This window comes from Drosophila arizonae, chromosome X, assembly GCF_054131065.1.
Source record: "Drosophila arizonae isolate 15081-1271.41 chromosome X, UAZ_ARI_1.0, whole genome shotgun sequence".
Taxonomy (NCBI): domain Eukaryota; kingdom Metazoa; phylum Arthropoda; class Insecta; order Diptera; family Drosophilidae; genus Drosophila; species Drosophila arizonae.
In genome coordinates, this window is record NC_142927.1 from 4,509,813 (window position 1) to 4,532,494 (window position 22,682).

The following is a 22,682-nucleotide window of genomic DNA, read 5'->3' on the forward strand; positions in this document are numbered from 1 at the left end:
TTAAAATGTGAGAAGTAGGGAGAGAGAGAGAGAGTGGAATATCTCTTCTAAGTCAGACAGCGGATTATGTTTTCTGGTTTAGCATATTCAGAGCTCGAATCGTTCAACAGCCTCAGGCTAACATCTCTGACTTAACATATAGTCTACTCATGAAGTATGTACTTAACAGAATCTGGTTAACATCGTCATGAAATCTAGGAACTCTCTATAAATTGTCTGTTATCGCACAGTGGCTTAACTTAACAGATGATGTTTAACATAGACTAGAACAAGCTGATGGGTCTTCTATTTGACATTTTGTGATATCTTGAAACACATGCGATCTCTCAAACTTAACAGCATGAGCTTAACATATTCTCTACCAATTAAACATATGTTGAAATTGAGTGGCGCAATTGTGATTGCAGTTTGTGTAAAATTCTGCATTGGCATTCCAATCATATCCGTTGTATCATATAATTGTGTGTCTCCGGAGCACACACACGCACACCCATCTGATTGAGGATTGGGAAAACGTTGGAGCATTGCGGGCGCATGCGTCATATTGATTTTCATTTGCCGGCCAAAATGAATAGAAAACTTCAAAAGGAAAGCCCAATTTGCCAACAAATTTATATATGTATATACATATAGTATATCTATATAACTATAACATATATAGAGATATATATCATCGAATCAAGTGCGGAATGTGAAATGCAATATCCCAATATCCAATTTCCAATTTCCAATATTATTTTTGTCTGTGGATTCACAAAAAAAAAAAAAGCAGAAGAAAAAGAGGAGAGTGAGAGGAAGAGAGAGAAAGAGAGAGAAAGTTTTGTTTGCGGCTAGAAACCGGCGAGGCGGTCGGAAGTGGGCGTGGTGGTGGCCCCATTCGATGTTGCTCGATTTGAGTGCATTTGATGGATGCCCCGGCCACATGTGCGCGTCTCTTCGAGTATTAGTGAAATGGCCAAATCCCAAACGCAATCAAATGCAAATAATCAAAATGAAATTCAATTTCAATCGCAAAACCAATAAAAATTTGCAATTACAGCTATTCACTATGTTTGTTTGTGTGTGAGTATGTGTGTGAGCGTTGTGTGATTTAAAGTAATTACTTTTAGCCTGATTTAGCAAATGTTTGAAACGCATATCAATTTCATTAATATCAAATGGCAATGGCATCAGCTATGCTATATGATATGATTTTACCGATTACTGCCTGTTATTGATAGTTTAAATGAGCACTGGAATAGTGTTATAGAACGTACTATCATTATTAATCGGTCCTATAATCAAGAATGTTTCAAGAACTCAAGTTAGTCTTTCGTAAGCTGCTATATAGCGATACAATACATACAGCTTTAAAGCTAACAAATACTAACTGAAAATTAAGGTCCATAAAATTCTCGTTCCAATTTCCTAACCAAATCATCGATGCATTCTTAGATCAATGATCCTAAGATAATATATATCAAGATATATTACCATATTAGGACTTGTAAGTACATATGTACATAAAATAAAGCTAATAAGCTAAATAAGTGATTTCAGACTGACATATTCTTGGCTATATAGAGATGACAGAAAAACTTATATGCTCTGCATGCACGCGCATGATATATATTCAAGTAACTTTGTCGAAAACTCTGTTAAATTATAGATTAAATATATATCAAACATAAGACAAATATACACAAGAAAGTTAGTTAGTCTCTGGCCCCATCAGCTCTATACAAGTCCATTCAAGTCAAAGTCCAACATATAAACATTCAAAATTATTGAAAGACAAACAATCAGACCAAGTTTTGCGAGTTCTTTCAAGTTTTTTACGTTCCATTTGGAATCCTCAAGTTGTTAAAGCACCAAATTTCGGGCAGAAAAGTTTTTGCCTCGCTCAAGTAAAAATGTGAAATAAAAGTCAATAGAATACAAAGGAAAATGAAAGCAAGAGGAACAAGAAAATAATAAACTCGAAAATGAATTCGCCTCGACTTAAATGAGGCATTTTCATTTGAGGAAATGCAATTTGGGCTCTTGGACAGAAACTCATTAAATTTCAATGGCAATTATTTCGATGAGAGGGCCGGAAAAGTAACGAAAGGGCCGGGCAAAAAATATATATAAATAAGCTTCCAAAAAAGAGACAAATAATGAGGGAAAACAAAGGAACAAAACCGAAAAAAGAAAATGAAATGGGAAAAAAATTAAATAACTCTTTTTCAAATTCAATTTCTTATGCACGAGCTTAATTCTGTTTGCTCGGCGCTTGTCAAGAAAACGCTGAGAAGAAGAAGCAGCAGCAGTAGCGGCAGAAGAAGAAAAGTTCATAATAACATTTACAGCACAACCACCCCACGGCAGCCACCACCCGAGCCATCGCCCAACCACCCGGAAAACGATGCAGGCAACAATTTCTGTCTTTCTTCATCTAAAGCATTTCCCAACTTTACACAAATGCTGAATGAAAAGCTGCTGGAAAACACACACACACACACACATATGGAAAGACACTCATATACACACACACACGCTCGCATACACACACACGTACGCACACCCACACAGAGAGCGAACAAACACTCAGCTGCTAAGCAAATGCTTTCTGAAAAGCAAATCTAGATGCGATTTTCCATTTATGCGAACGTCTTTGCCCAGATAATAATTTAAGGCCATTTGCTGCGATAAAGAGGAAGAAACTCTGTGGAGTAGTATTTAGTTGACATATTTATTGGTTTAAGCACTTCACTTAGACGCTAATGGAACTGATGGAGGCAATGGGCATGTTGAAACGATTACCGAAGTATTCATCAATTCAACATATCTCGGCCTTAACAATGTTATCGTTAGGATAAACTATCAATAAGATGTACGTATCTAGGCTATATGACACTTAATTGACTTATAGATGGATAGAGCTTAAACATAGCAGCTAAATAGGTTACAGATACAATCAACTATCGATAGCCCAGCGAGATATGAGTACAAGATTCCATGCACTATCGATGGGTTAACTATCTTATAGACACATTAAGCTTGATAGACATTTTACTCTATAGATATGACAGCCATAGACTGTACTTATTCGATAAATATGATGGGTTAACTATAGCTATTCGAGAGAATTGAGAGAGCTACCGATAGTTTTAAAGCAATCAATATCGATATCAGGTAGATATTTCGATTACATTTCGATGCATGTAAATGAGTAATACGATAAACTCTGGATCAGCTGCAACTAACCAATAGATCTATGAAAGTTATAGATATATGAGACCATATATGACATAGATAGACTGTATCTCTTTGATAGATACAACGGAGTTAGCGATACGACAAACTATTGATTAGATATACCTATTCGATAGAGTTGACCTACAGACACAATTTGTACAATCAATATCGATAGTAAGCCGATAGCTATTCGATGAATTTAAAAGAGTAATACGCTAAGCTATTGATATAATTCGATAGAGCAAAGATGATTATAGTTTGTCAAACTTTCGATAGGTTATCGATCAGCTATAACTACTAAGCAATTATAGATTTGACAAATTATCGATAGTCTGTAAATTTCCGATAGATATAAGATAGCTTCTGATGTTACTTTATTATCGATATAACTGAGTGTGCATCTTTGAGATAAACTAGCTTAGGACAGCACTGGCACACATTAATATGAATCTCCACGCACCAAACTTAAATATCTTTGGAATACTCTGTATATTATTGCTTACTTTGAGATACATTTCAATGTTGCTGAACTAGTTAAAGTTGCCCCAGCAGATACTTGGAATTCAGTGTGCGCACATTGAGATACTTTTGCTACGCTTCGCTATGCCAATGAAACGTTGCTTATTTGTGATTCAAATAGTAGCTCACAGATAGTTAATATCCTTAGCTGGCAAAGCTGCTTATGCTTCGTGCCATGCAGTCGCCCAGCTAGGTGGACACATGCATCTAGATACTTCAAGCATCTTTGCGCTACATGTGCGTCCGCTTTGTATCTTTAAGATACTTTTCTGTAATCCGCTTTTACCTGGGCTAATTACCGCTGGGCAGATACTCCAAGTTCGCTTAGCTATAGATATTTGAGAGTGATGAAAACGTCGGAAACTTTTAATTAAGTTGCATTTGTATCTTTAAGATACATTTACTTTTAGATACATATTTGGGAAGTCATTTTAATTTGCTGTGAAATTTATATTTTCCAACAGGTTCAAGTTAAGCTGGAGCAGAGTTTTCAAGAAGCCCAAAGTGAGTGCATGAGTAAGTGGTGCAGGGTGGTGCAGAGTGGTGCAGGGTGGTGCAGATTGCTGCTGCTGATGATGATGATGATGATGACTGCCTTGATTGCAGCTGTCTATTGTAGGCAGTTAACACTATGTGCAATTGGAGGCAGAGCGCTAGAGTCGCAAGGAAACTGCTAGAGCTTTCAGCCACTTACGCTGTGTATCTCTATGTGTGTGTACACAGTTACACACACTTGCACACGCACACAAAGACAAGATTTATATAAAGTTTTGTAACAAAAGAGCAGGCGCCGTTGCTCTGGCAACTTCGTTGTGTGCAGTTTTTTGGATGCTGCAACGAAGCGGCTGCCAGTATATAGCGTGCCACAAATAGGGGCAGCTGCATATATCATATAAATATATATAATATGTACATAATATCTCTCTCTATATATAAATTTCTGTTGCTGTTGCCGTTGCTGTTCCTGAAGAGCTGAGAAATCGCATTTCATTTCATTTTTAATTTTATGCCAGCACGCGCCCAAATGCTGTGGGCGCCTGGGAGGATGAGGGCGGTGTGTGTTGGGGGTGTGGCTAGGTTGAACTGTTCTGTCTGTTGCTCAACTTGACCAAAGTCGAAATGGCAGCAATGCATTGCATTGAACTCTGAACTTTACCCAAGCTACATTTAAATAATTGATTTTGTTTGCCTTGCAGGCTCTCCCTCTCTCTCTCTCTCCCTCTCTCCCTCTTTGTATGTGTCTTCCGCCCTGTCTTTCTCTACCTCTAACACGCTCTCACTCTCTCATTATCTGCCTTTTTGGTTCGGTTTGTTCTTCTGATGAAATATGTATGCTGCCTGCTTTTAGGCGTTGCCCGTTAAATCGTTTTGTGGCCAGAAGGAAAACACTTTTCTGTTGCACTCAACAATCATTACGAACTGAACCGGGATGAAGCGAACCGGTTAGGTCATATATACAAATTGAAGCTACTATGGCTATTGTTATTAAACCGTTTAATTGTAAGTATCTCAGGATCTGACGAATTCAATTTCCTATTATATAATACAGCCGAAACAAACCGAATGGAACCGAACTGAACTGAACATACCATGTATGTACAATGTATGTAGGTTAGCTTCATATTAGATATAGCCATTCTTCGCATTAGTTCGCATAAGTAACTGAAAAAGGAACGATTAGAATCTCAGCGAACTGGTTCAGAAAGGTAACACAGAGATAGGTTTGCTTGTGAGGCATAGAAAAACTGCAGTTGAATCACATTGGAGCAGAGCTCTATCAACTTTCGCATATAATCCCAATCTAAGCAATCTGGGCACTTGAGTCATCAATCTAGTATCATCTGGCTTACAAAAGAAACTAGATCGGGCTCAGTATAACCTACTAAACTCTTCCTTATCGCACCGGTTCATTAGCCAAGCTCAGTCGATTTAGCTCAGTTACAAAACTTAGGATTGACTAATTGATTCATTAAACAAGAAATCAAATATGTTTTTAGAAGGCACACAAACGCAACCTCAATCTGGTTCAGGTGGTTCATTGTCCAATTGAACTGGTCTAATCCTAGCTCAAGACTCTTTGGTCAATTTAGTATTAAAATTGCTTACAAAAGAAACCGGCTCCGTTTTAATACAGTCTAGCGAACCCATCCTCATTGAACCGGTTTAAATCTTGAGTATTTGGTTCTTTAAACAGGAAAGAAAATATGTTTTTAGAACGCCCGACAAGTGCGCTGCCCAATTGAACTAGTTCTGTCTACATACATAAGTTATCGATGAAAGAACTTTGTGTTTAAATAAAAAATTTAGATTTAAGGACGATAATCATACCAAAAGTTCGGTTGAACCGTTGATTCTATTATTAACTCGACAACTAGATAGCTCTCGTCTGCAATTAAATCGAATTGGAGCTCGGCAATTGCGTTAATAATTGATTTAGTAAATGGGTAATACGTCCATTAGGCACCGCAGCGAAATTACAAATTACTGATAATTGCATTATTTTTAGCAAATGTCACTCAATTATTTTGCCAGCCATTCGAAAATCGATCAAATTGCATTGTCTTGCACAATATTGAAGGCAATATTTGATTTACACTATTCGTGTGGGTTGGGCCCATTTGGGACCGAGAAGGTACCGTGCCAAGGCCTACCCCAGGCTCCAGCAACTTCATCATGATGAACAATGCAATCGACGATTACAATTAATGCATAAATTGCTTCCCTGAATGAGCTGAAGTGTAAATATGCCAACAATAGCCGAATGCTGCGTGCTGTGTGTGCGACTGTGATGGCTAGATGGCATTCAATGAGAGAGACAGAGCTAACAGAGAGAGCAAGTGAGATGCAGTGAGAGAGAGAAAGAGAGACAGAGTGATTGACAGAGGAGCAAATGCAATTGAACCCTTTGTCCTGTCAGCCCATCGCTCCAAAGCTTTTCACAGCTGCAGAGTGCGAGCCGAGTGCCAAATATTTAATCTATCTCTAATCATTGTATATTCCCCAAATGAAAATTTATTGGCTCTTTTATTTGCGTGTGTGTCTATCCATGTCAATGTTTGGCAATCTAGCTTTCAGTCTAGAAACTTTGGAATTTAAATCCGCATAGAGTCTAGATAGAGTTCGCTATAGAATTTACTCTAGTCTATACTGACAATCAAGATGGACAGATTGATAATATATCAACTTGGGTTAGGTTATATTGGTTACTGTGTATTGCTGCCGAAGGGGGTTTGGTCATGGTATATATCATTATCCGCACATCGAGCCAAGTCGTTCTAGTCGTGTCTGTCAGTTCGTCATGCTTATATCTAACTTTTCGTATGTCCGTCCGTCTGTCCAACTGTTTTACTGTCTGTCCGTCTGCTTATCTGCCCGTTTAACCCTTCCTCCGTCCGTCTCGTTAAGCTAGAGTCATGTAATTTCTCTCTTTATAGCTTGAGCAGATCTAGTTTGCTATCGACTAATCGATAATGATTCGATTAATAACTATTAAAGTCTGGATAGTGCAGCAGTTATTCAGTTACATCGAACGTGTTTGGCGCTAGGGTCTTCAGATTCTATAGTTAGTTTCATATGTACGATTTATACGATTTTTATATACTTTTTTTTCATTTGTATATATTTTTGAAATTCTCGATATTTAAGCCAAACTGACTTTATATAGAAACAGAGCTCTATAGCTCTTAGACGAGTTTATGTTGCATAAGTTAGTATGAGACCTATTGAGCTATAGTTAACTCTTATGCAAATCAGTTTAACAATAAGGAACTATATTGAACCAATTGATGCTAGATATTTCTAAAAAAAAAATTTTTGTTTTGACTAAAGATCAATATTTAATGGGAAGCAAAATCTCCCATACTTTCAGAATATTTACATGTATTAATATAAGACAATAAATACCTATATATGCAATATACATTTCTTCATTTACTTACCTTATAAATTGTTGTCCTTAACTGATATTTTGTGCTTTAAAATATCACTTATCGCTCGCTTCTTTGCTCTCTCTCTCTCTGTCTCTGTCTCTATCTCGCTGTCTCACTCGGCTTACTCGCTAGTTGTCTCTTTCTTTAGTTAGCTCTCGCTTTCGCTCCTTAGTCAATCTCTCTGCTTTCCGTGTAAATTCTTGTAGCTCGCTTTTGTCTTTGTTGGATGAAAAGTTTTTTATTTGTTTACTTTTTTTTTTTTGTTTTATGTTTAAAATTTTCTTTTATTTAAAACTCTTTCTTTTTTCTTCTTAGTTTTGGCAAGTTTTTTGTTGCTGCTATTGTTTTTGGTGTTGTTGCTGTTAACCGAAAATGTTCATTATTTTTAATTGGGCTCTAAAAATAATTCGTCGTATTTTGAAATCGTTGGAAGTCCGTTGGTTTTTTCTTTTTCTTTTTTTTTTTTGTAATTTTTTACCGTTTCTGTCTTTGTTTTACTAAATTTTGTTCATTGATTTTTTTGTATAAATATTAATTTCTTTAAGAATTTCAAGTCTTTTTTATTTTCTTTTATTTGACATGTAAATATATTTTACTCGTATTATAGATTTTATATTATTTGGTGTTTTTGGTTTGCTTTAAATTATGCTTTTATATATAATATTAATATATGTATACATATATATATGTTTTTTATGTTTATCTTTATCTTTAGATTTATCTAGACTTATGTCTGCGTAGTGCGCGTCCTGTAAATTCTGTTAAAAAAAACCATGTGGTATATCGTGTCCAAATCGCCCCGAAATCGTCTCGTTTTCGCCTTTTTTTGTTTTTTGTTTTTTCTTACTTCTTTTCGTTATCCTCTTGCTTGGTTTTCAACTTTTTCTTGCGCGTTCTTTTCAATTTCGCGTTCTCCACTTTTCGCTCAATTATCGTAGTCTGCTTTGGTCTATAACTTTCTATTCGTTCTATTCCTTATATTTTCAATTTTTTTTTTTTTTTTTTTTAGACTATGAGATCTTTCGTTATCTTGATTTCGTATCTCTTCCTTTCGTCTACTATCGTACTTCTTTTTAGACTTTCCTTCGCTTTATTATCTTGTTTGTCGGTTCTTTGCTTCTTCTCTTTCTTTTCCTTTTGGTTTTTATATCGTCTCCTTTTATCTCTGCTTTTCGTCTTCTATTCGATCCTTTGTTATCTTCTTTTCGTTTCCTTTTTACCTCCTTCTCTCTTACTTTTCAAACTTCCTCTCGCTCTCTTCTTGCTGTTTCCTTCCTCGTCTCTTTTTTGCTTCCTTTTCGGCCTCCTTTTCTCACTTGAGCACAGATGTAACAACCCACAACACTATTTGTATAATTTCTAATCAATCATACGATCTATATGCGATCTATATAGCTAACACCTAGCTATATGCACACTTAAAAAAAAATTACAGTAAAAAAAGTTTTTTTTTCTTTTTTTTATTTTCACAAAGTTTTCTTTATGTGTTTCGATTTTACAATTGCTTTTCCTTTGCTCTATTTTCCCTTCTTTTTTTTTCTCGCTCACATTAAAAAAATTGTAACACAAATAAATCGTGGGAAATGTATTGGAGCCGTTTCCTACTTTTATTTTTTGTTTCACGCTTTATTTTCTTTTGTATTGAAGTTCAAAATTTCATAAAATGGTTTATATATATTATATATATTTTTTTTCTTGATATTTATTTAATTTTGTTGTTGTTGTTGATTGCTGATGCAGACTTTCGGTTAAAGACTTTCAATTATCTGAAATGATATAGGAGTAAAAATTTTAGCAATATTCTAAAATAAAAAGCAAATAGAATAGAATTGATGAATATAGGGCATTTCCAAAACATAAGTTTGGCTATGAACAAGTTTTTGCTTACAAAGAAACTTTCTTATACTCATTCACAAAATTGAAATGGGAATATTGGCTTTGTCCCTCTGAAGTTGGAGACTTAAGGATTAAGACTCGTGTATACCTCGAATTAAAGTGTGTAGATTTTTCTGATCCGCCTTCTAGGCGCGTGGCAATTCAATTGTATATATAGATTTGGTAAAAAAGATTTGGCGAATATGTTTACGACCATTAGGGGCGTGGCATTTCGGGTATAACTGTATCTGCCACAGTTTTAGAATTAGAAACTCGAAAATTAAGGACTAAATTACCGTTGACATCCTCTATTGATATGTACAAACATAATATATGTAAATATATGCCAATTGGGGGCGTGGCAAATCGGTAAACTGCTTTGACGAAATCTGGACTGTGAATGAGTATTATGCAGTCGGTAAAGTCCGACTGCAACGTTCTTATTATTGACTTTAGAACCTGAAAAAAAAAAAAATATTATGTATATGCCCAATTCTATTGATCACTTGTACGATCTATAGGTATCCTTGCGCACATATGGTTTAACTCTTTAGACGTGTTTTGTGTTAGTGGGTCAAAAGTTGGGCTACTTAATATCTATTCGAATTCCTTACATCTCAGTCAAGGGACAAATACGCTCACACACACACACACACACACACACGCACACACACATACAATTGACAGTAGACGTTACTTTAAATTGACTTTCTTCACATATATTTTTATGAACGATGATCTGTCAAGTTTCCTGTCTTGAGAACGGCTTGAAACGTACTAAAACAACGGCGACTGCGACTGCGACTGCGACAGCGACTGCGACGCTGGCGTTGGCAACGGGACAATGGCGGCCACAGCGAGCGCGTGTCTCTTGAGCTCTTGAATTAGAGAAGTTGCCGTTAGAAGTTGTTGCTTCCTCTTGCTGCTTTCAGTTCTTTCGGTTTTCTGTTTTCGGTTTTGTTTTGCTCGACGGTTCTTTGCTTAGTCTCTGCTGTTGTTTGTTTACTTTCTCTGTAGTTGTTGCAGTTTCTTGTCTTTTTTTTTTTCGTTTTTATTTAGATGTTTTTTTTTTTTTTTAGTTTGTTTGTGTACTACGGAAACAAGGAGAAATCATATAGCGACGCAAATGATAAATTATATGAGTAGAATAATACAAAACGCGCTTAAAAAAGAACCGCGTTTGCTGGATACGCCGAAGACTGCTTGACTCGTACTGATTGAGAGAGAGAGCGCAGCGAGCCCACCAAAACAACGGCAGCGACACTGGCAGCGACGTCAGCAGCAGCAGCAGCAGCAGCAGCTGCGGCCGCAACGTATCCTGTGTTGAGAGTTGCGCTTCAACGCGAGCCAAACGAAGAAGGAGAAGAAGAACAAAAAAAAACAAGAACACAAACAAACGGTAAAAGAACTACAACAATGCGAGCAGCAGCAGCAGCAGCACCTACATGGCAGCGCCCCGTAAAGCTCCAAGCTCTGCGCACAGCTTTCAGCTGCTATAACTCTACACAGGCCAAAGGCAAAGCTGCGCCGCAATGCTGCCGACTGCAACTGGGCCAAGTCTCCAAAGCACAACTCGATTTCATTTGTGTGTTTGCAAATGCATTTAGATAATTTACAATGTACCAAAAGCACACAGAAAGCGAGCGAGCGAGAGAGGGAGAGAGATAGAGACACACATGCACATTTATATATAAGCATGCGATCTCTCTCTCTCTCTCTCTCTCTCTCTATCTCACTCCCACCCACATACGCACATAGTCTGCTATCATTGGACCACGCATACATACATCTATATAATCTGTATAATTGCTGACACGCACACGCACACACATGAACAGTCTAACAGTTCTAATATGGCGCCATCTCAATTGCAGTGTGACCGCATCAGCGCTTGAATATAATTGAAAGTACACACACACGCACACACAACCACACGCACACACACACACAGACGCACACACACAAAGCTCATCAGATGGCGCTTCAGCTGTTGCCCTGTGCTGCGCTGTAGCTGGCACTAATTAATGGTCGACCAGATAATACGGCCGGAGTCTGCAAGTGGCAGCCGCAACAGTGCAATTTGCATGCATAACGGGATCGTTAGCGTTAGCCCAGTGGAATCGTTAAAGCTCACGTTTTCCACACAAGCGAAAGTTTTTTCTTTACGCTTCTCTTTGTGCAAAGAATTTCCAGTTTCTGATTGCAGCTGCAATTCAAGTAGACAGCGACTCAGGTGCAAAATCTAGATTAAAGGACAGATAAAGGTAATCGGAGGAGAGAGTGGAATAATGAAAGAGTAGGAAATGCTAGGAAGACAAATGAAAGATGCGAAGAAGAAGCGTGAGAGAGAGAGAGAGAGAGAGAGGCGAAAACTGTCACAGAGAGGCGGGGATAGAACAAAGAGTGAAAAGGAATTGGTGGGGAATGGGGGGTGTTAGAGATTTAGAGAGAGAGATAGTGAGATGGGAGAAAGAGAAAGGGAGCTAAAAATAAATCTATAAAGTCAAAATTTAAATCGTTTTCTTTTCAATTTTTTTATGATTGCTGATGAAAATCTCATAGTGAGGTTTCAATTATATTATATACATCTATACACACATCCATACATACATACATATGTATGTACGCACAAAAAGATATGTCACATACATAAATAAATCGTTTGCATACGAATTCATTTATTCATACATTCATTTATACATACATTCATAGATTCATTTATTTATATAAGTACATTCCTGCATTCATACATTCATGCATTCATACATTCATGCATTCATGCATTCATACATTCATGCATTCATGCATTCACACATTCATACATTCTTTCATTGATTCATTCATACATTAAAAGATTCATTCATTCACACATTCACACATTCATACATTCATACATCCATACATTTATACATTCATATATTCATACATTCTTTCATTCATTCATTCAATTATACATACATTCATAGATTCATTTATTTATATAAGTACATTCCTGCATTCATGCATTCATACATTCATGCATTCATGCATTCACACATTCATACATTCATATATTCATACATTCTTTCATTGATTCATTCATACATTCAAAGATTCATTCATTCACACATTCACACATTCATACATTCATACATCCATATATTTATACATTCATACATTCATACATTCTTTCATCCATTCATTCATTTATACATTCATTTATACATACATTCATAGATTCATTCATTCATACATTCATGCAATCATGCATTCATACCTTCACACATTCATAGATTCATACATTCTTTCATTGATTCATTCAAAGATTCATTCATTCACACATTCACACATTCATACATTCATACATTCATACATCCATACATTTATACATTCATACATTCATACATTCTTTCATTCATTCATTCATTTATACATACATTCATAGATTCATTTATTTATATAAGTACATTCCTGCATTCATACATTCATATATTCATACATTCATACATTCATGCTTTCATACATTTATACTTTCATACATTTATTTATAGATACATTCATACATACAATTATTTACATTACATCACATACATTACACACATCACTACATCATGACAAAACTGACATCACATCACTTACACCAAATACATCACATATGTACATCACCTATGTACATAATTTACATCACTTACACAATGTATGACATACTAATGGCCTCATTTCAAGAGCTTCCAACAAAAGTTTTGGCACCTCCTGCTACCCTACCCCCCTCCCCCTTTAATACCCATTCTACAGGCCACACTTGATGTAGTATATACTGTAATATTCAGATATTATATACATATACATATTTATAGTCATATACAGAAGATATTTTCCAGCTTTTCACTTTATAATTGGATAGAAAAGTTCATTTGAAATCCGTTTATCGCTTGGTACAGGGCGAAGGGGATCAGGGGGCGGGTAAGTGCCTTCAATTGCAATTAGGGAACGAAGGCTAACATTCGGGTCAGCTGGAGGGGCTGTGGTGGGAGTGGCCGAAGGGATGTCGAATGCTTTTTGAACAATTTCAATTAATTAAAATAAATAATGAAATTATGCGAGGCTCGGTTGCCGCAGAAGGCCGAGCAACGCAACCACGCAGCCACTCAAACGCTCAACCGCTCGAACAGTTTGGGCAACTGTGGGGCGCTAGGTGATTGGGTGGGTCAGTAGAGTTCATTTCATGTCAGCTCCTTTTTTTTTTTTTTGTGTTTGGTTTTGTTTTTGCTGTGCGTCTTATCTAAGCCAAAAGCTGAGCTGCATACATAATCAGCCCGCAGGCAAGGCGGTGCTGGGTTGGGTCTCGGTTGGGTGGTGCAGCAAAATCAATGCAACTCCACACGGGCACAAAAGCTCAAAGCTCTCGCTGTGTAGGGGACGTGCTGTGTAGACTTTCGCCGCGGCGCCATTGGAGACTTTTTCGTTCAGCTGGAAATTGGAGCAGCTCCTAGCAGAGCGTTGGGCGAGAGGCTGAGTGGGGCGGTGGAGAGGGTTGGGGAATGCACTACGCATATCCTGAGCTCAGGACGCACACACACACACACGGCTGCCGTGGAGAATTTGCTGGCGCACTCGGAATTGTGTCAAGCAACGAGGAACACGCCCCGAATGAGCACCGGCCGGCTGCCCACGCACCCGCCCGTTCCCAAAGGAGGGTAGCCCCCGACATCCGGCTCTACGCCTGTAGCATCATCCCAGCTGTTTACCTTTGACTACAACTTGACTAACTTAAAGTGCCTTCTGTCCCCTTCCTCTGCCCCTCCCACTGCCCACCTTCCCGGGTGGTTCCAAACCAACGATGAAAAGTAAAAGGCAAATCATATTTGCAGCTGGCCAAGAAAGGAAATCCATTTGACAATTGGTAGCCCTGGTAACCATCCAATTTCCAGTTCCTATTTTCACTGCACAGCATGCTTGATTGAATCAAGGCGAATCCTTACGTAGGTTCCTTTGATTTGCTTTCCTTTTTCTCCTACTCAGAGGGAATCAAGCGTCAAAGCTGAGAGACTATGCAAAACTACATAGTTTCCCAATTTGCAGCTTCCAAAATCCCATAGAATTCTACTGGAAACTATCGGGATTCAATTGAAATTGATTTTCTGGACTGAATGAGCTTTCCCTAATCAGTTTCTCTGTAGACTGATGCCACATCAATAATTGATTTAATTACATTCAAATTTCCATGGTAGCGCTTGAAGCCCTTCCAAGTACTAATAAACAAATAATTTTGCACTTCTTTCAGAATTATATAAAATTCACATGAATTTATAGTGAATACTCCAGCTCTAAAGATGTAGAAAATATAATTGCTTAGCTGATTTTTGTTAAGCCTTTTGATCGATAATATTAGAACAAAAATAGTTATCGACTTTTCAAACAAACTCGATATACCTATACCATACAGGCAGTTACAACTAAAATTTCAAGTCCCTAGCTCTTATAGATCCTGAGATCAACGCGTTCAGACATACGAAGGGACAAACAGGACAGACGATGAGACTAAGAAGGCTAAATTGACTCAAATATTATTGTTACATGTATACTGTATTACTTGCAAATGGGTTCAGGGTACACTAAATGAAAAATGGGCAAAATGAATTAAGCTCCTTCAGTATTTTTAAATACTGTATCCCAGACTCAAGTGAACTGTAGGAACTAATCGGACTCTCACGATCCTTAGGGTGACCAAACAAGAGAAATAACTATATGTTTTTCAACAGCTCTTAAATGTATCAATAATATTTCGATGACGAAACAAATATATATATTTGTCATTTTATAATGTCTGAAGGTTAGGATTAGGACACGAAAGATAGATCTTTGCCTAAACAATTGAAAATATTCGAAATTTGTGAACGAATCACTGAGTTGTTAAAACGCCCATATTGAATCCACGCAGAATCTAGTCCAAATTTAGACTTAAGCTTAAAGCATTAATTTAAATCATTTTTCTATTTATTATAATATGACTTAAATGGCATTTGAATACGTAATCAAAAACAAATGAAAAGCTTTTCTATTGAAATTACTTTTTCTTCAGTTCCCATCTGATCAGCAATTTTCCCAACTATAATTGGTTTTCTCAGTGCTGGGGCTGCATTCAAATGTTGATTGATTTATGAAGGATTCAATTCTAATGATGAATATATATATGTATATACATATATATAGAGTATATATAGTATTTATATACTGTGATTTTCTTATTAGCCTTTTGATTGCCCGCGGCGCCATTTCAACAGGTCAAATGGAAATTGTTAAACGCGTTTTGCATTTTGCATTTCCCATTTGCATTTGCAGCAGAGACCCGCCCACGGCCTGTGGGGCTGCCAGTTGCAGGCGCTGCCCGGTGGCTGTTTGAGTAGCTAGGCAGGTGGTCCAAGGTGGTGCAGAGTGGTGCTGGCAGCAGCAGGAGGCGTTCGCATTGCCCGCCCAACCGCAACCACATGCGCATATCCCGACTGAAGTGGCATTTTAACGCTTCACATGCATAACGAGGGCGGCTCAAAGTGTGGGCCACACACACACACACACACACATACGCACAACCACAAACAGAAACACACACACACACACACACTGCTAATAGCTGCTAGAACGAATTTTGATAAAATAAAAATACCAAAAAAAAGACTAAATAAGAAGCAGAAGAAAATGTCTCTCGAGCGACTGCACATTAGCTAATTTCCCAAAAAGAAAAATAAAGTAAAATAAAATAAGTAAAGCAAAAAAAAAATGTCGAGTGACTTCCGTTTCCGCAACGACGACAGCCGAGTACCATTAAGGGTACGACGCGTGAGCGTGAGCGACAGGGGTAGTGCCTCTACCCCAAAACACATATGCGAAACTTGAAACTATGTTTATGTAAAGAGACAACTGATTGACTGACAGACAAGCTGATTGACAATTTAGTGATTCTAGTGAATCGTATTGCCCCTCTCTATGCTTATAGACTTAATTAACCAAACTCACTGAGTGTTTAATTGAATGATTGACCGATTAATAGGCTGTTTGCCTGGCTGATTGATTCACTGAAGATTGATTGACTAACTGTTTATCTAATCAATTATCGATTCACTGCATGAATAATGGACTCACAGATTAATTGAATTACTGTTTGATTGACTGAATGCATGATTGACTTACAGGTTGATTGATTAACTGATTGATTGTCTGACTGAAAACTTGACTCATAAATTGATTGATTGACTGCTTGAACTGATCGCATAACTGAATAGTTGATTGACTGATTGACGGACTGAATTATTGACTGATTAATTGACTAAATGATTGCTTTAAGGATTGACTTATTGGTTGATTGATAATGATATGACAACTGAACCGAACGATGATTGACTGACTCACTTATTGATTTTCCCATAATTGATTGACTAAATTAATAATTCATTGAATGAATGATTGTATTACAAAGTATTTGATTGGTGGATTGACTAATTGACTGACTGAAGGCTAATTGGCAAACCTTACTACCTAAACTGATTGACTAGTTGATCGAATTTTGCACTGTTTGACTGAATGATTGACTCATTAGCAGACTGATTGACGGAGAGCTATCAATTAATTGACTGTTTGACTAACTTACTGACTAACTGGCATTGATAGACTGATTGATTGACTGAGTGAACTAACGAAACATTAGTTTTGGCTTATCTATTTCAAGCTACTGAGTGATTGATTGATCTTTAGGTCTATTGTATGACTGACTGATTGCCAATCTACCTTAACTTTACATCTTATTTTCCATATACCTATACTTATGTATATCTACATCTATATATACGATATCTTTATATATATTGTACTTCCACATCTATAGAAAATGCAATGATAGGCAGAAATTTCATACAGATGAGATTTGAATCCGACTTCGATGGTAAATATTTATGTTTTGCAATTCATCGACAAATTAATCTCAATTTGAATGCAATAAAAAGCGAGAAAAATAAATAAAATAAAAATGAATTTGATTTCCAATTTGCTGTTTCAATTACGCATTCGCCGCTCACAGCTCGCAATTCGCTATTTTGCTGGCAAACAAATCGTCGACTGCAGCTGATGATTTTGCCCACATTATGTATACGCCACATAATCCATAGCCACACGCCAGACCCACTCGCCAAGTGGGCAGCGTTTTCATGCATGAATATAATCGAGCAAGTGCAACTACCACCCACCCACCCTCCCACACTCACACTCACGCGCCGAGAGTGAATGCGGGGGAAAGAGAGAGACAAATGCAATGCAGAGCGAAGAACAAACCTATTGATGCTGCCTCTCTTTCTTTCTCTCTTTGCCTTTCTCTCTCTCTCTCTCTCTCTCTCTCTCTCTCTCTCTCTCTCTCTCTATCACACACATTGCGCTCTGTCAGGGTTGTCGACGCTAAGGCAACTGAAAATAAATAATCAAAATATAAAAGGAAAAACAAGTAAGAACGTTGCAGTCGGGCGTTACCGACTGCGGAATACTCATTCACATCCCATCAACAATTTAGTAGTTAAGTTTCGTTCTAATACTGTAGAATATACAGGTTTTTCCGATTTGCCACGCCCCAACTGGGCGTAGACACCTCATTTTTGGTCAGTTTTTAGAAAGAGATAACGTTACCCTAACTGCAAAGTTTAAATGCTTACCCTAAAAAAATGTGAAAATTACAGGGTATTTTTCGATATGCCACGCCCCTAAAGAGGCCTAAAAATTATTTTTGGGAAATCGATAGAGGAGGCTACCAGTAACTCAACTATCCAAATTTGAAGCTTCTAGCTATTATACTTTAGGAGATATAAACTTTTGCGGTTTGCCACGCCCCCTGTGGGCGGACATATATCCGACAAAACTTTTTGGTCTTGGGTGATGAGTCCGAGTATATATACAAAATTTGAGGTCTCTGCCATCAATAGTGTCCAAAATATAGGAGAATTTAAAAAATCACTATATATTCAGGTCCGATTTGCCACGCCCCCAACGGGCGTAGACTTATAATTTATCTTCAGACTTTATAGAATCATACCATTAGCTGACGTGCAAAATTTCAGCATTCTAGGTTTACAACTTTAGGAGATACAGTTTTATCCGATTTGCCACGCCCCCAATGGGCGTAGATATATCCGCCATAGCTCGTAATCTTGGGTGGTCAACGCGGACCTACATACCAAGTTTCAGCTTTCTAGCTCTTCAACAAACATGATTTCTGGTATATCGGAAAATGCATTTTCCGATTTGCCACGCCCCTAGTGGGCGGATCGGGAAAATTTTAACACTTTATAAATCGGAGATATACACGAGTATGTGTTCCAAATTTCAAGTCTCTAGCTTCAATAGCGCCGAAATAGATTGCGTTCATACGGACAGACGGACAGACGGACGGACGGACAGACGGACAGACGGACAGACGGACGGACAGCAAGACGGACATTGCACAAAACCAATATACTGATTCACTTTCGTGAATGAGTATAAAAACAAATCACATTCAAGCAATAGCTCAACGAATATGGAATACCCTTATTTTCAGTACTTTGATCTAAAGAGTAATACTTGGTTGAAATATTTCACCTATATACCCTATTTACTCTTAACCGATTTCAAAGAAAATAAGAGCGTAGATATGGATTTTTATAAGAGTTCTGAATGTCAAATTTCTTAAATACAGATAGCTCTCCATACAAGAACTAAATTAATAGCTCCGCAGTTCTATGGAAACTATACTATACTTTAATCCGAATTGGCTGAGATTTTATGTATGTGTAAACTTCTTTAAAAGAATTTAAAAGTTTTTCATACAAGAACTAAATTTTTAAACTATGATATGGTGTTAATTGATATTGTAATGAGATTTTATTGAAATTATTATTACGAATGAAGCACCTTATAAGATTTAACTGTGCAAAGTTTTTTAAAATATATATGTATGAAGAAACCAAAAGGTATTCATAGATGAACTAAATTTGTAATCTATCACTTCAATAGAAGCTATAGATTTAGAACACATTATTAAAATATGTGAAAAGCCTTTGCTAGATTCTAATGTAATGTAAGGTTTGCTGATGATAAATTGGATAATTCACAACTTTTGCACACAAGAACTAAATAAATTCAATTATCAGAAATTAGAGAGTATCGTTGCCAAGACTATGACAATCCTGAAATACCCTCTGGGGCACAGCATATGAAAACGACAAATCCAACGATGCGTTGGATGCTGGAATATTTGCATTCGAAATTGAGAAATGTTTTCTGTGTGAGTTTGTGTGGGTGTTCATGTAAGTGTGTGAGTGTATGAGAGTTGGTTCGTTGATGAACTATGTGTACACGCACATATGTGCTTGATGATGTGAGGACCCACACATATGTAGTACATATAACAGCCTGAATACATAATGAAGTTGAGAGAGAAGGACTGGACTAATAAATACCCTGTAGAGATAGATAGGATATGGAGATATAGTGATAGAGATAGAGATAGGGATAGAGATAGAGATAGAAGAGATAGAGGATAGAGATAGGATAGGATAGCTCGGATATTTTCAGGGATTAGAGATTAGGATAGGATAGACGATAGAGATAGAGATAGAGATAGAGATATAGAGAAGAGATAGAGATAGAGATAGAGATAGAGTATAGAGATAGAGATAGAGATAGAGAAGCGATAGAGTAGGAGTCGCGATCGATCGGATAGAGATAGATATAGGGATAGAGATAGAGATAGAGATAGAGATAGAGATAGAGATAGAGATAGAGATAGAGATAGAGATAGAGATAGAGATAGAGATAGAGATAGAGATAGAGATAGAGATCGCGCTCGAGCTAGCGCTCGAGCTAGAGATAGAGATCGAGCTAGAGATAGATCGAGCTCGAGCTCGAGATAGCGCTAGAGCTAGAGCTAGCGCTAGAGCGCGATAGAGATCGCGATAGAGATAGAGATCGTAGAGATAGAGCTAGCGATAGAGTAGAGATAGACGATCACGGTCGAGTTCGAGCTAGAGCCAGAGAAAGAGATAGATAGTTTGTCTCATAGATTTTGATTTCGTATTATATTTAACTATAAGTTCTTAGAATATTACAAAAACACGCACACACATACAGAAAGAAAAACTAATAATTAGGAACAGATTTACACGTATTACCAATCCAATAATATATATAATATATACATAAATGATATATATGATAACCATGGTACAGAGGCTCTTGAACAAAATATATATATGTTTAAATATTTAAGACATACTCATGAAGGTATCCAAAAAAAAAGATATTTCTGAATTATAAAATCTATTAAATTTAAGTTTAAAGACATTTCTATTAATTTAAATATTACACATAGCAAATTTATCATTTTTAGCAAATAAAGTTTCTATAGACATTATTGCATATAATATTCCTATACAAATATTATCCGATATCGCCGAAGTGTAAGTCTCTTCATCTATGGATTCAACTACCAAAAATTGATTCGCGTTGGACACAGAGAGAGAGAGAGAGAGGGAGAGGGGAAACGTGTAGTAATCATGTGTAGAGCTTAATGTACAGAAACAGTGTTTGGATTAGTATTTGGAATGATGTCTTTTAGCCCGTTAGATTGGCCGGCAAGTCACCAACGACGGCCTGGGTGGAGAGCTTCGGCAAGGCGGCCTTGAAGAGCGGCGCTGCCGTGGGTTTGGCCATCAGCGCGGCGGACTCCGGCGGACTGTGGAAGAAGTAGAGCAGAAAGCCAGCGGCCAATATGATGTGAGCGCCGAGTATGCCAATGATAAGGAATAGCGAATATTGTGAATTGCGGAGTGCTGGCGTCAGCACGGAAATCAGCACGGTGCCCGAGAGCAGGGCAGCCGTGATAACGAGCAGCCACTGTAGCAGTGAAATCTGCAAAGGAAATTGTACTTTATGAACAATGATTATGGGCAAATTCAGATCGAACTCACATTGATCACCCAGAGTATGGAGACGGGTATATAAATGGCCAGACTATAGCCATAGATGCACATCAGCGACAAAAGACTCGGTGTGTAGCTGGCCTGTGATAACAAAGGGAGACAGAGAGAGAGAGAATGATTAAGAGATGGCTATACATAGAGAAGAGTGTAGACTAACGCTTTCCGTTTCCACGGCATCGGATGCATCGACAGGCTTGAGGCTGTACTTGAAGAGGGCCCAGAGTATGGCCGGCAAGATGTTGGCATAGAGGAAGATGCAGGTGGCTGCATATGATACCAAATGGAAATTGTAATGCCAATGATAGCTATCATTGGCCTGCTGCAAGTAGCTGGCTATATTGCCACTGATGGCTATCGAGAAGATCTGAATGAAAGAGAAAGAGAGAAAGAGACGATATATGACAGATAGATATTTTTTAAAGAGAGTGAAGTGCACCTACCAGCGTTATGGTTATCCAGAAGGGACCATACAGATCTGGATTTTCGCCAATGGTCATGCGCAAATAGTTGGCCGAGGCGCGCTTGGGTATCATGGAGTTGGCAATGCGCTCCAGCACCATGTAAGTATCGACATTGAAGAACTGCTGATAGTACTCGATGGTTAGAAATGAGAGACGAGCACTGCCACCGGCTCCAGCAGCGCCGCCATCGGCTGAGCCCCCATCGTTGCCAGCACCACCGGCGCCGCCTCCTCCGCCGCCGCCTCCGATAATATTTTGTGCTGAATTGCTCATATCGTATATCAAGTCGGACAATGGATCACCACGCTGACGCTGTCCATTGTTATAATTGGCAGCGCCGCCTCCGGCACCACCCGCTCCACCTGCGCCACCTCCAGCTGCATGCGTTGGCGAATTGACATTGATTTGCGCTGGTGTGCCGCTGTTAGTTGCGCTGTAGTCGCGGAACTGTAGCAAATCGTCGGCAGTCGGCGTTTCCATGGCTCGCTAATATAAAATATGTGGAATAATTTGAACACGCTTCTTATTTAAATTACACGTATTTATCGACAGCGCCTATATTTGTTTTTCTCGTTCGTTTATTCGTCTATTTTTTCTCTCGCCTCACACTCATACGTCAGCTGTTGATCTGGCGCCTGCGTGTGACCGTATTTTGTAAATACTTGGCATTTGAAGTTTGTATATATTTTGTGGAGTTTTCTACA

The 22,682-nt window shown here is 37.9% G+C and overlaps 2 protein-coding genes across 7 annotated transcripts in view; both read right to left on the reverse strand.

The window, feature by feature from the left end:
• fne (ELAV like RNA binding protein found in neurons) overlaps positions 1 to 10,769 on the reverse strand; it is a 35,432-nt gene extending 24,663 nt beyond the window's left edge. For 4 of the 6 annotated variants that reach the window (XM_089475841.1, XM_089475839.1, XM_089475840.1 and 1 more), the window contains exons 1-2: positions 10,321 to 10,769; positions 7,677 to 9,433 (exon numbers count right to left, since the gene is read on the reverse strand). The gene's annotated coding sequence lies outside the window, so the exon portion shown is untranslated. Of the gene's footprint in view, positions 1 to 7,676; positions 9,434 to 10,220 lie in introns of all 6 variants that reach the window. The other 2 variants (XM_089475835.1, XM_089475836.1) reach the window with 2 other exon arrangements.
• Positions 10,770 to 20,863: 10,094 nt separating this feature from the next.
• LOC108619601 (protein YIPF1) lies at positions 20,864 to 22,601 on the reverse strand. The gene is made up of 4 exons (XM_018016275.2): positions 21,958 to 22,601; positions 21,675 to 21,881; positions 21,506 to 21,598; positions 20,864 to 21,446 (listed from the first exon to the last, which is right to left on the reverse strand). Exons 1-4 carry the CDS (start codon positions 22,456 to 22,458, stop codon positions 21,150 to 21,152), a joined length of 1,098 nt encoding a protein of 365 aa, XP_017871764.1. The 5' UTR covers positions 22,459 to 22,601; the 3' UTR covers positions 20,864 to 21,149.
• Between the last annotated feature and the right edge of the window lie 81 nt (positions 22,602 to 22,682).

What these genes read in the sequence shown, in the direction of transcription:
- LOC108619601 (XM_018016275.2), bottom strand. Translation starts at nt 22,458, where the DNA reads ATGGAAACGCCGACTGCCGACGATTTGCTACAGTTCCGCGACTACAGC. An exon ending in TCTGGATAACCATAACGCTG is followed by an intron (nt 21,882 to 21,957) that starts GTAGGTGCACTT and finishes TCTTTCATTCAG; the next exon opens with ATCTTCTCGATAGCCATCAG. An exon ending in ATGCCGTGGAAACGGAAAGC is followed by an intron (nt 21,599 to 21,674) that starts GTTAGTCTACAC and finishes TTGTTATCACAG; the next exon opens with GCCAGCTACACACCGAGTCT.